At 51.6% G+C, this 13,073-nt stretch overlaps 1 protein-coding gene across 1 annotated transcript in view; it reads left to right on the forward strand.

Annotated features, from left to right (window-relative positions):
- Window positions 1–13,073, forward strand: part of LOC140396613 (uncharacterized) — a 165,361-nt gene that overhangs the window by 21,538 nt on the left and 130,750 nt on the right. The window contains 1 exon segment of the mRNA XM_072485408.1: window positions 8,567–8,690. Coding sequence (XP_072341509.1) covers window positions 8,603–8,690 — 88 coding nt within the window. The 5' untranslated portion in view covers window positions 8,567–8,602.

Below are 13,073 nucleotides of genomic sequence, written 5' to 3' on the forward strand. Positions count from 1 at the left end.
AGGGGTTACTGAGTGACAGTGTGAGGGAGCTGGATTAACATCAGTAGAGATACAGTCAGTAACACAGGGTGCTGGGGGAGAGTGGTTACTGAGAGACAGTGTGAGGGAGCTGGATTAACATCAGTAGAGATACAGTCAGTAACACAGGGTGCTGGGGGAGAGTGGTTACTGAGAGACAGTGTGAGGGAGCTGGATTAACATCAGTAGAGATACAGTCAGTAACACAGGGAGCTGGGGGAGAGGGGTTACTGAGTGACAGTGTGAGGGAGCTGGATTAACATCAGTAGAGATACAGTCAGTAACACAGGGTGCAGGGGGAGAGGGGTTACTGAGTGACAGTGTGAGGGAGCTGGATTAACATCAGTAAAGATACAGTCAGTAACACAGGGTGCTGGGGGAGAGGGGTTACTGAGTGACAGTGTGAGGGAGCTGGATTAACATCAGTAGAGATACAGTCAGTAACACAGGGTGCTGGGGAGAGGGGTTACTGAGTGACAGTGTGAGGGAGCTGGATTAACATCAGTAGAGATACAGTCAGTAACACAGGGTGCTGGGGAGAGGGGTTACTGAGTGACAGTGTGAGGGAGCTGGATTAACATCAGTAGAGATACAGTCAGTAACACAGGGTGCTGGGGGAGAGGGGTTACTGAGTGACAGTGTGAGGGAGCTGGATTAACATCAGTAGAGATACAGTCAGTAACACAGGGTGCTGGGGGAGAGGGGTTACTGAGTGACAGTGTGAGGGAGCTGGATTAACATCAGTACAGATACAGTCAGTAACACAGGGTGCTGGGGGAGAGGGGTTACTGAGTGACAGTGTGAGGGAGCTGGATTAACATCAGTAGAGATACAGTCAGTAACACAGGGTGCAGGGGGAGAGGGGTTACTGAGTGACAGTGTGAGGGAGCTGGATTAACATCAGGAGAGATACAGTCAGTAACACAGGGTGTTGGGGGAGAGGGGTTACTGAGTGACAGTGTGAGGGAGCTGGATTAACATCAATAGAGATACAGTCAGTAACACAGGGTGCTGGGGGAGAGGGGTTACTGAGTGACAGTGTGAGGGAGCTGGATTAACATCAGTAGAGATACAGTCAGTAACACAGGGTGCTGGGGGAGAGGGATTACTGAGTGACAGTGTGAGGGAGCTGGATTAACATCAGTAGAGATACAGTCAGTAACACAGGGTGCTGAGGGAGAGGGGTTACTGAGTGACAGTGTGAGGGAGCTGGATTAACATCAGTAGAGATACAGTCAGTAACACAGGGAGCTGGGGGAGAGGGGTTACTGAGTGACAGTGTGAGGGAGCTGGATTAACATCAGTAGAGATACAGTCAGTAACACAGGGTTCTGGGGGAGAGGGGTTACTGAGTGACAGTGTGAGGGAGCTGGATTAACATCAGTAGAGATACAGTCAGTAACACAGGGTGCTGGAGGAGAGGGGTTACTGAGTGACAGTGTGAGGGAGCTGGATTAACATCAGTAGAGATACAGTCAGTAACACAGGGTGCTGGGGGAGAGTGGTTACTGAGAGACAGTGTGAGGGAGCTGGATTAACATCAGTAGAGATACAGTCAGTAACACAGGGTGCTGGGGGAGAGTGGTTACTGAGAGACAGTGTGAGGGAGCTGGATTAACATCAGTAGAGATACAGTCAGTAACACAGGGAGCTGGGGGAGAGGGGTTACTGAGTGACAGTGTGAGGGAGCTGGATTAACATCAGTAGAGATACAGTCAGTAACACAGGGTGCTGGGGTAGAGGGGTTACTAAGTGACAATGTGAGGGAGCTGGATTAACATCAGTAGAGATACAGTCAGTAACACAGGGTGCTGGGGTAAGGGGGATACTGAGTGACAGTGTGAGGGAGCTGGATTAACATCAGTAGAGACACAGTCAGTAACACAGGGTGCTGGGGGAGAGGGGTTACTGAGTGACAGTGTGAGGGAGCTGGATTAACATCAGTAGAGATACAGTCAGTAACACAGGGTGCTGGGGGAGAGGGGTTACTGAGTGACAGTGTGAGGGAGCTGGATTAACATCAGTAGAGATACAGTCAGTAACACAGGGTGCTGGGGAGAGGGGTTACTGAGTGACAGTGTGAGGGAGCTGGATTAACATCAGTAGGGATACAGTCAGTAACACAGGGTGCTGGAGGAGAGGGGTTACTGAGTGACAGTGTGAGGGAGCTGGATTAACATCAGTAGAGATACAGTCAGTAACACAGGGTGCTGGGGGAGAGTGGTTACTGAGAGACAGTGTGAGGGAGCTGGATTAACATCAGTAGAGATACAGTCAGTAACACAGGGTGCTGGGGGAGAGTGGTTACTGAGAGACAGTGTGAGGGAGCTGGATTAACATCAGTAGAGATACAGTCAGTAACACAGGGAGCTGGGGGAGAGGGGTTACTGAGTGACAGTGTGAGGGAGCTGGATTAACATCAGTAGAGATACAGTCAGTAACACAGGGTGCTGGGGGAGAGGGGTTACTGAGTGACAGTGTGAGGGAGCTGGATTAACATCAGTAGAGATACAGTCAGTAACACAGGGTGCTGGAGGAGAGGGGTTACTGAGTGACAGTGTGAGGGAGCTGGATTAACATCAGTAGAGATACAGTCAGTAACACAGGGTGCTGGGGGAGAGTGGTTACTGAGAGACAGTGTGAGGGAGCTGGATTAACATCAGTAGAGATACAGTCAGTAACACAGGGTGCTGGGGGAGAGTGGTTACTGAGAGACAGTGTGAGGGAGCTGGATTAACATCAGTAGAGATACAGTCAGTAACACAGGGAGCTGGGGGAGAGGGGTTACTGAGTGACAGTGTGAGGGAGCTGGATTAACATCAGTAGAGATACAGTCAGTAACACAGGGTGCAGGGGGAGAGGGGTTACTGAGTGACAGTGTGAGGGGGCTGGATTAACATCAGTAAAGATACAGTCAGTAACACAGGGTGCTGGGGGAGAGGGGTTACTGAGTGACAGTGTGAGGGAGCTGGATTAACATCAGTAGAGATACAGTCAGTAACACAGGGTGCTGGGGAGAGGGGTTACTGAGTGACAGTGTGAGGGAGCTGGATTAACATCAGTAGAGATACAGTCAGTAACACAGGGTGCTGGGGAGAGGGGTTACTGAGTGACAGTGTGAGGGAGCTGGATTAACATCAGTAGAGATACAGTCAGTAACACAGGGTGCTGGGGGAGAGGGGTTACTGAGTGACAGTGTGAGGGAGCTGGATTAACATCAGTAGAGATACAGTCAGTAACACAGGGTGCTGGGGGAGAGGGGTTACTGAGTGACAGTGTGAGGGAGCTGGATTAACATCAGTACAGATACAGTCAGTAACACAGGGTGCTGGGGGAGAGGGGTTACTGAGTGACAGTGTGAGGGAGCTGGATTAACATCAGTAGAGATACAGTCAGTAACACAGGGTGCAGGGGGAGAGGGGTTACTGAGTGACAGTGTGAGGGAGCTGGATTAACATCAGGAGAGATACAGTCAGTAACACAGGGTGTTGGGGGAGAGGGGTTACTGAGTGAGTGTGAGGGAGCTGGATTAACATCAATAGAGATACAGTCAGTAACACAGGGTGCTGGGGGAGAGGGGTTACTGAGTGACAGTGTGAGGGAGCTGGATTAACATCAGTAGAGATACAGTCAGTAACACAGGGTGCTGGGGGAGAGGGATTACTGAGTGACAGTGTGAGGGAGCTGGATTAACATCAGTAGAGATACAGTCAGTAACACAGGGTGCTGAGGGAGAGGGGTTACTGAGTGACAGTGTGAGGGAGCTGGATTAACATCAGTAGAGATACAGTCAGTAACACAGGGTGCTGGGGGAGAGGGGTTACTGAGTGACAGTGTGAGGGAGCTGGATTAACATCAGTAGAGATACAGTCAGTAACACAGGGTGCTGGGGGAGAGGGGTTACTGAGTGACAGTGTGAGGGAGCTGGATTAACATCAGTAGAGATACAGTCAGTAACACAGGGTGTTGGGGGAGAGGGGTTACTGAGTGACAGTGTGAGGGAGCTGGATTAACATCAATAGAGATACAGTCAGTAACACAGGGTGCTGGGGGAGAGGGGTTACTGAGTGACAGTGTGAGGGAGCTGGGTTAACATCAGTAGAGATACAGTCAGTAACACAGGGTGCTGGGGGAGAGGGGTTACTGAGTGACAGTGTGAGGGAGCTGGATTAACATCAGTAGAGATACAGTCAGTAACACAGGGTGCTGGGGGAGAGGGGTTACTGAGTGACAGTGTGAGGGAGCTGGATTAACATCAGTAGAGATACAGTCAGTAACACAGGGTGCTGGGGGAGAGGGGTTACTGAGTGACAGTGTGAGGGAGCTGGATTAACATCAGTAGAGATACAGTCAGTAACACAGGGTGCTGGGGAGAGGGGTTACTGAGTGACAGTGTGAGGGAGCTGGATTAACATCAGTAGAGATACAGTCAGTAACACAGGGTGCTGGGGGAGAGGGGTTACTGAGTGACAGTGTGAGGGAGCTGGATTAACATCAGTAGAGATACAGTCAGTAACACAGGGTGCTGGGGGAGAGGGGTTACTGAGTGACAGTGTGAGGGAGCTGGATTAACATCAGTAGAGATACAGTCAGTAACACAGGGTGCTGGGGAGAGGGGTTACTGAGTGACAGTGTGAGGGAGCTGGATTAACATCAGTAGAGATACAGTCAGTAACACAGGGTGCAGGGGGAGAGGGGTTACTGAGTGACAGTCTGAGGGAGCTGGATTAACATCAGTAGAGATACAGTCAGTAACACAGGGTGCTGGGGGAGAGGGGTTACTGAGTGACAGTGTGAGGGAGCTGGATTAACATCAGTAGAGATACAGTCTGTAACACAGGGTGCTGGGGGAGAGGGGTTACTGAGTAACAGTGTTATAAATAACAAGGTGGAAAGCCTTACATTACAGGACGATATGTAGGGCGTCGTTCACATGGACAGGACCGTGGGAAATGGATTTTAAGCCTGCAAAGTTCAGCTGATGCATGATGGGAGGACCAATGAGCCACGCGGATTGACAGTGAACGGTTGGCTGCTCGAAACTACAGACGGGTCTTGGGGTGCATGTCCATCGATCCCTGGAGATAGTAGTACAGGGATAAAGGTGGTTAAGGAAGCATTTGGGATGACTTCCAGTGGCGGCCCCGGATTGAGTGGTTGTAACTTTGGTGGCTCCCGCTCAAGAACAAAGAACAAAGAAATGTACAGCACAGGAACAGGCCCTTCGGCCCTCCAAGCCCGTGCCGACCATGCTGCCCGACTAAACTACAACCTTCTCCACTTCCGGGGTCCGTATCCCTCTATTCCCATCCTATTCATGTATTTGTCAAGATGCCCCTTAAATGTCACTATCGTCCCTGCTTCCACCACCACCTCCGGTAGCGAGTTCCAGGCACCCACTACCCTCTGTGTAAAAAACTTGCCTCGTACATCTACTCTAAACCTTGCCCCTAGCACCTTAAACCTATGCCCCCTAGCAATTGACCCCTCTACCCTGGGGAAAAGCCTCTGACTATCCACTCTGTCTATGCCCCTCATAATTTTGTAGACCTCTATCAGGTCGCCCCTCAACCTCCTTCGTTCCAGTGAGAACAAGCTGAGTTTATTCAACCGCTCCTCATAGCTAATGCCCTCCATACCAGGCAACATTCTGGTAAATCTCTTCTGCACCCTCTCTAAAGCCTCCACATCCTTCTGGTAGTGTGGCGACCAGAATTGAACACTATACTCCAAGTGTGGCCTAACTAAGGTTCTATACAGCTGCAACATGACTTGCCAATTCTTATACTCAATGCCCCGGACAATGAAGGTAAGCATGCCGTATGCCTGCTTGACTACCTTCTCCACCTGTGTTGCCCCTTTCAGTGACCTGTGGGCATGTACACCAGGATCTCTCTGACTGTCAATACTCTTGAGGGTTCTACCATTCACTGTATATTCCCTACCTGTATTAGACCTTCCAAAATGCATTACCTCACATTTGTCCGGATTAAACTCCATCTGCCATCTCTCCGCCCAAGTCTCCAAACAATCTAAATCCTGCTGTATCCTCTAACAGTCCTCAGCGCTATCCGCAATTCCACCAACCTTTGTCGTCTGCAAACTTACTAATGAGATCAGTTACACGGTCGCATTGTGGATAGCACAATTGCTTCACAGCTCCAGGGTCCCAGGTTTGATTCCGGCTTGGGTCACTGTCTGTGCGGAGTCTGCACATCCTTCCCGTGTGTGCGTGGGTTTCCTCCGGGTGCTCCGGTTTCCTCCCACAGTCCAAAGATGTGCAGGTTAGGTGGATTGGCCGTGATAAATTGCCCTTGGTGTCCAAAAATTGCCCTTAGGGTTGGGTGGGGTTCCTGGGTTATGGGGATAGGGTGGAGGTGTTGACCTTGGGTGCTCTTTCCAAGAGCCGGTGCAGACTCGATGGGCTGAATGGCCTCCTTCTGCACTGTAAATTCTATAAAAATTTTCCTCCAAATCATTTATATAGACTACGAACAGCAAAGGTCCCAGCACTGATCCCTGTGGAACGCCACTGGTCACAGCCCTCCAATCAGAAAAGCAAATTTCTCAAGGCGAATTTGTTCGATCTTTTCCTGCCAGAAGGGGATAGTATTTGAGGGAAGAAGGGAGAGGAGTAAAAGCAAATGACTGCGGATGATGGAATCTGAAACCGAAAGAGCAAATGCTGGAAAATCTCAGCAGGTCTGGCAGCATCTGCAGGGAGAGAAAAGAGCTCCCGTTTCGAGTCCACCTGACCCTTTGTCAAAGCTAAAAGGCAGAGAAAGTGGGAGATATTCGTACTGTAGGGCGAGGGATTGTTCATTCCTTCATCCACTCCTCCCCGTTGACTTGGCGGTCGAAGTGCCGGCAATGGGGTTAGGATGTCAAGGGACTGGAGATGGATTGAGAGGGGGGGTGGGGTGGGGAGGGGGGGAATGGCATAGAACAGAGATTCTCATTGTATGCAGACGACGGGATTGAGGATAGATGTGGACGGTGCGCGGGGGGGGGGGGGGGCGGGGGGGGGGGGGGCCTGCGAATCATGTCCACATGTTCTGGGCGAGTCTGACACGGAGGGGTTTCTGACAGGGCGTCTCGCACGTGGCGTCCGAGGTGCCGGTGTGTGTGTGTGTGTGTGTGTGTGTGTGTGTTGGGGGGAGGGGGGTTATCCCGAGTCCAGAGGTGGCGCTGTTTTGGGAGTCGGAAGAGCGGGAAGTCCAGCAGGGTGAGAGAGGCCGACGTTTTGGCCGATAGCCTCGGAGACGGATCTCTGCTTGGGTGGCGGGATTTGGAGCGGGAGAATGTGGGGGTGGGGGGGAACCTGGCAGAATTCCGGGAGCAGACAAGTTCACCTTGAGCGGGAGGGGGGGGATGTCGGTGGAAGGGTTCACCCCGGAGGTGGAAGCCGTTTATTGATTTCTTTAAGGAGGTTTGAGAGGTTAGCAAAGGTGGTGCTGGTGGGGGGGGGGGGCAGGCAAGCAGGTTAAAATGGGAAGGCGGGATGTGAGGGGGGTTGGCGTCAGGGAGCGGAGGGGGGGGGGGGCGGAAATAGGGGTTGTTTATTTTATTGGATGTTCTCCTGACTTTGTACACATGAAAATGCCTCGGAGATACTTGTCTTCATTAGCGAAGATTAGCGACTCCATTAGCAGGGAGGTTACAATGGAGCTGTATAAACACTGGTTAGGCCACAATTAGAGCAGTGTGCAGTTCTGGGCACCACACTACAGGAAGGATGTGTTGCACTAGAGAGGGTGCAGAGGAGGTTCACCAGGATGTTGCCTGGGCTGGAGCGTTACAGCGATGAAGAGAGGCTGGTTCGACTGGGGCCCTGGAGCAGAGGAGGCTGAGCAGTCTGGGTGGGAAGCGAGACCTGATTGGGGTGGACAGAACTATGAGGGACATTGGTCGGGTGAAAAGGAGGGAACCTTTTCCCTTAGTAGAAGGGTCAATTAATTGCTGGTGTAGATTTCAAGTCAAGGGGCAGGAGATTTGGGGGGCATTTGAAGAGAGACTTGAGGAGAACAAGAGGCCTTATTGGGTCTTATTGAGTAGAGAGCTATTTTCCAAGGCCACATCCTCTCAGACCGGCCTCTCTCTCTCCCTTTGAGCCGTTCGCACCATTTCCAATTTACGGAGCTAGGGTCCCCTAATCTAATCTTCTCCCGCCCGACATGGGCTGGGGAGGGGGATTGAGAGGCTGGGTTGAGTCCTTCCTTTGATGGCTCTCCTGGCCACGCTCGATTCCAGATGTTTGACAAATGTCCATCTCTCCTGGTGTTGCTGGGAATTTGAACTGAGGGGGTCGCGGAGGGACAGGTGCCAAGGTTCCTACAGTTGGCAGGTTTGAAGAGGACCCGGCTCGATGGGAGACAGCGCAGGCTGCGGCCTGGAGTTCAGCTCGCGTTGGGCGTCAAATCAGTAATTGCCAAGCTCCGTTCCACACCCACTGGGGCAGGTGATGAGACATGGGGCATTGTGGGGAGAGGTGGAAGGGGAGAGTGTCCACTGACTGAGATTCACGCCTCTGATACATTCCTCTGGACAGAAACTTCGGAACGCCAAAACGACTTTTCTACCCTCCATGGAGATGCTGATTTCGAAGGCCCAATGTTTCCTCATGCCCTTCCCGGGAAAGAAGATCGCTCTGAGCACCACAGGACACGTAAACGGTATAAATAAACAGCAATTGCTCAGTGCCAGAAGGGGAGGGGACAGTGTATCTAACACACTGTGACACTCTCCCAGAGGGCGACACTCTCCCAGAGGGGGAAAGGACAGTGTATCTAACACACTGTGACACCTGGTCCCAGAGGGGGAAAGGACAGTGTATCTAACACACTGTGACACCCGATCCGAGAGGGGGAAAGGACAGTGTATCTAACTCACTGTGACACCCGGTCCAAGAGGGGGAGAGGACAGTGTATCTAACACACTGTGACACCCGGTCCCAGAGGGGGAAAGGACAGTGTATCTAACACACTGTGACACCCGGTCCAAGAGGGAGAAAGGACATTGTATCTAACACACTGTGACACTGTCCCAGAGGGGGAAAGGACAGTATATCTAACATACTGTGACACTGTCCCAGAGGGGGAAAGGACAGTGTATCTAACACACTGTGAAACCCGGTCCCAGAGGGAGAAAGGATAGTGTATCTAACATACTGTGACACTGTCCCAGAGAGGAAAAAGGACAGTCTATCTAACACATTGTGACACCCGGTCCCAGAGGGGGAAAGGACAGTGTATCTAACACACTGTGACACCCGGTCCCAGAGGGGGAAAGGACACTGTATCTAACACACTGTGACACTGTCCCAGAGGGGGAAAGGACAGTATATCTAACATACTGTGACACTGTCCCAGAGGGGGAAAGGACAGTGTATCTAACACATTGTGACACCCGGTCCCAGAGGGAGAAAGGACAGTGTATCTAACATACTGTGACACTGTCCCAGAGAGGGAAAGGACAGTCTATCTAACACATTGTGACACCCGGTCCCAGAGGGGGAAAGGACAGTGTATCTAACACACTGTGACACCCAGTCCCAGAGGGGGAAAGGACAATGTATCAAACACACTGTGACACCCGGTCCCAGAGGGGGAAAGGACAGTGTATCTAACACACTGTGACACTGTCCCAGAGGGGGAAAGGACAGTGTATCTAACACACTGTGACACTGTCCCAGAGGGGGAAAGGACAGTGTATCTAACACACTGTGACACTGTCCCAGAGGGGGAAAGGACAGTGTATCTAACACACTGTGACACTGTCCCAGAGGGGGGAAAGGACAGTGTATCTAACTCACTGTGACACCCAGTCCCAGAGAGGGAAAGGACAGTGTATCTAACACACTGTGACACCCGGTCCCAGAGGGGAAAAGACAGTGTATCTAACACACTGTGACACCCGGTCCTATAGGAGGAAAGGACAGTGTATCTAACACACTGTGACACAGTCCCAGAGGGGGAAAGGAGAGTGTATCTAACACACTGTGACACTGTCCCAGAGGGCGAAAGGACAGTGTATCTAACACACTGTGACACTGTCCCAGAGGGGGGAAAGGACAGTGTATCTAACTCACTGTGACACCCAGTCCCAGAGAGGGAAAGGACAGTGTATCTAACACACTGTGGCACTGTCCCAGAGGGGAAAAGGACAGTGTATCTAACACACTGTGACACCCGGTCCCAGAGGGGAAAAGACAGTGTATCTAACACACTGTGACACCCGGTCCTATAGGAGGAAAGGACAGTGTATCTAACACACTGTGACACTGTCCCAGAGGGGGAAAGGACAGTGTATCTAACACACTGTGACACCCGGTCCCAGAGGGGGAAAGGACAGTGTATCTAACACTCTGTGACACTGTCCCAGAGGGGGAAAGGACAGTGTGTCTAACACACTGTGACACTGTCCCAGAGGGGGAAAGGACAGTGTATCTAACACACTGTGACACTGTCCCTCAGGGGGTAAGGACAGTGTATCTAACACACTGTGACACTCTCCCAGAGGGCGACACTCTCCCAGAGGGGGAAAGGACAGTGTATCTAACACACTATGACACCCAGTCCCAGAGAGGGAAAGGACAGTGTATCTAACACACTGTGACACTGTCCCAGAGGGGGAAAGGACAGTGTATCTAACACACTGTGACACTCGGTCGCAGAGAGGGAAAGGACAGTGTATCTAACACACTGTGACACTGTCCCAGAAGGGAAAAGGACAGTGTATCTAACACACTGTGCCACCCAGTCCCAGAGGGGGAAAGGACAGTGTATCTAACACACTGTGACACTGTCCCAGAGGGGGAAAGGACAGTGTATCTAACACACTGTGACACCCGCTTCCAGAGGGGGAAAGGACAGTGTATCTAACACACTGTGACACTGTCCCAGAGGGGGAAAGGACAGTGTATCTAACACACTGTGACACTCTCCCAGATGGCGACACTCTCCCAGAGGGGGAAAGGATAGTGTATCTAACACACTGTGACACCTGGTCCCAGAGGGGGAAAGGACAGTGTATCTAACACACTGTGACACCCAGTCCCAGAGGGGGAAAGGACAGTGTATCTAACACACTGTGCCACTGTCCCAGAGGGGGAAAGGACAGTGTATCTAACACACTGTGACACTCTCCCAGAGGGCGACACTCTCCCAGAGGGGGAAAGGACAGTGTATCTAACACACTGTGACACCCGATCCCAGAGGGGGAAAGGACAGTGTATCTAACTCACTGTGACACCCGGGCGCAGAGGGGGAAAGGACAGTGTATCTAACACACTGTGACACCCGGTCCAAGAGGGGGAGAGGACAGTGTATCTAACACACTGTGACACCCAGTCCCAGAGGGGGAAAGGACAGTGTATCTAACACACTGTGACACCCGGTCCAAGAGGGAGAAAGGACATTGTATCTAACACACTGTGACACTGTCCGAGAGGGGGAAAGGACAGTGTATCTAACACACTGTGACACTGTCCCAGAGGGGGAAAGGACAGTGTATCTAACACACTGTGACACCCGGTCCCAGAGGGGGAAAGGACACTGTATCTAACACACTGTGACACCCGGTCCCAGAGGGGGAAAGGACAGTGTATCTAACACACTGTGACACTGTCCCAGAGGGGGAAAGGACAGTATATCTAACATACTGTGACACTGTCCCAGAGGGGGAAAGGACAGTGTATCTAACACACTGTGAAACCCTGTCCCAGAGGGGGAAAGGACAGTGTATCTAACACATTGTGACACCCGGTCCCAGAGGGAGAAAGGACAGTGTATCTAACATACTGTGACACTGTCCCAGAGAGGGAAAGGACAGTCTATCTAACACATTGTGACACCCGGTCCCAGAGGGGGAAAGGACAGTGTATCTAACACACTGTGACACCCGGTCCCAGAGGGGGAAAGGACAGTGTATCTAACACACTGTGACACCCGGTCCTATAGAAGGAAAGGATAGTGTATCTAACACACTGTGACATTGTCCCAGAGGGGGAAAGGACAGTGTATCTAACACACTGTGACACCCGGTCCCAGAGGGGGAAAGGACAGTGTATCTAACACACTGTGACACTGTCCCAGAGGGGGAAAGGACAGTGTGTCTAACACACTGTGACACTGTCCCAGAGGGGGAAAGGACAGTGTATCTAACACACTGTGACACTGTCCCAGAGAGGGAAAGGACAGTGTATCTAACATACTGTGACACCCAGTCCCAGAGAGGGAAAGGACAGTGTATCTAACACACTGTGACACTGTCCCAGAGGGGGAAAGGACAGTGTATCTAACACACTGTGACACCCGGTCCCAGAGGGGAAAAGACAGTATCTAACACACTGTGACACCCGGTCCCAGAGGGGGAAAGGACAGTGTATCTAACACACTGTGACACTGTCCCAGAGGTGGAAAGGACAGTGTATCTAACACACTATGACACCCAGTCCCAGAGAGGGAAAGGACAGTGTATCTAACACACTGTGACACCCGGTCCAAGAGGGGGAAAGGACATTGTATCTAACACACTGTGACTCTGTCGCAGAGGGGGAAAGGACAGTGTATCTAACACACTGTGACACTCGGTCGCAGAGAGGGAAAGGACAGTGTATCTAACACACTGTGACACTGTCCCAGAAGGGAAAAGGACAGTGTATCTAACACACTGTGACACTGTCCCAGAGGGAGAAAGGACAGTGTATCTAACACACTGTGCCACCCAGTCCCAGAGGGGAAAAGGACAGTGTATCTAACACACTGTGACACTGTCCCAGAGGGGGAAAGGACAGTGTATCTAACACACTGTGACACTCGGTCGCAGAGAGGGAAAGGACAGTGTATCTAACACACTGTGACACTGTCCCAGAAGGGAAAAGGACAGTGTATCTAACACACTGTGACACTGTCCCAGTGGGAGAAAGGACAGTGTATCTAACACACTGTGCCACCCAGTCCCAGAGGGGAAAAGGACAGTGTATCTAACACACTGTGAAACCCGGTCCCAGAGGGGGAAAGGACAGTGTATGTGACACACTGTGACACTGTCCCAGA

The sequence above is a fragment of the Scyliorhinus torazame genome, chromosome 19 (genome assembly GCF_047496885.1).
Source record: "Scyliorhinus torazame isolate Kashiwa2021f chromosome 19, sScyTor2.1, whole genome shotgun sequence".
NCBI classification, from domain to species: Eukaryota; Metazoa; Chordata; class Chondrichthyes; order Carcharhiniformes; family Scyliorhinidae; genus Scyliorhinus; species Scyliorhinus torazame.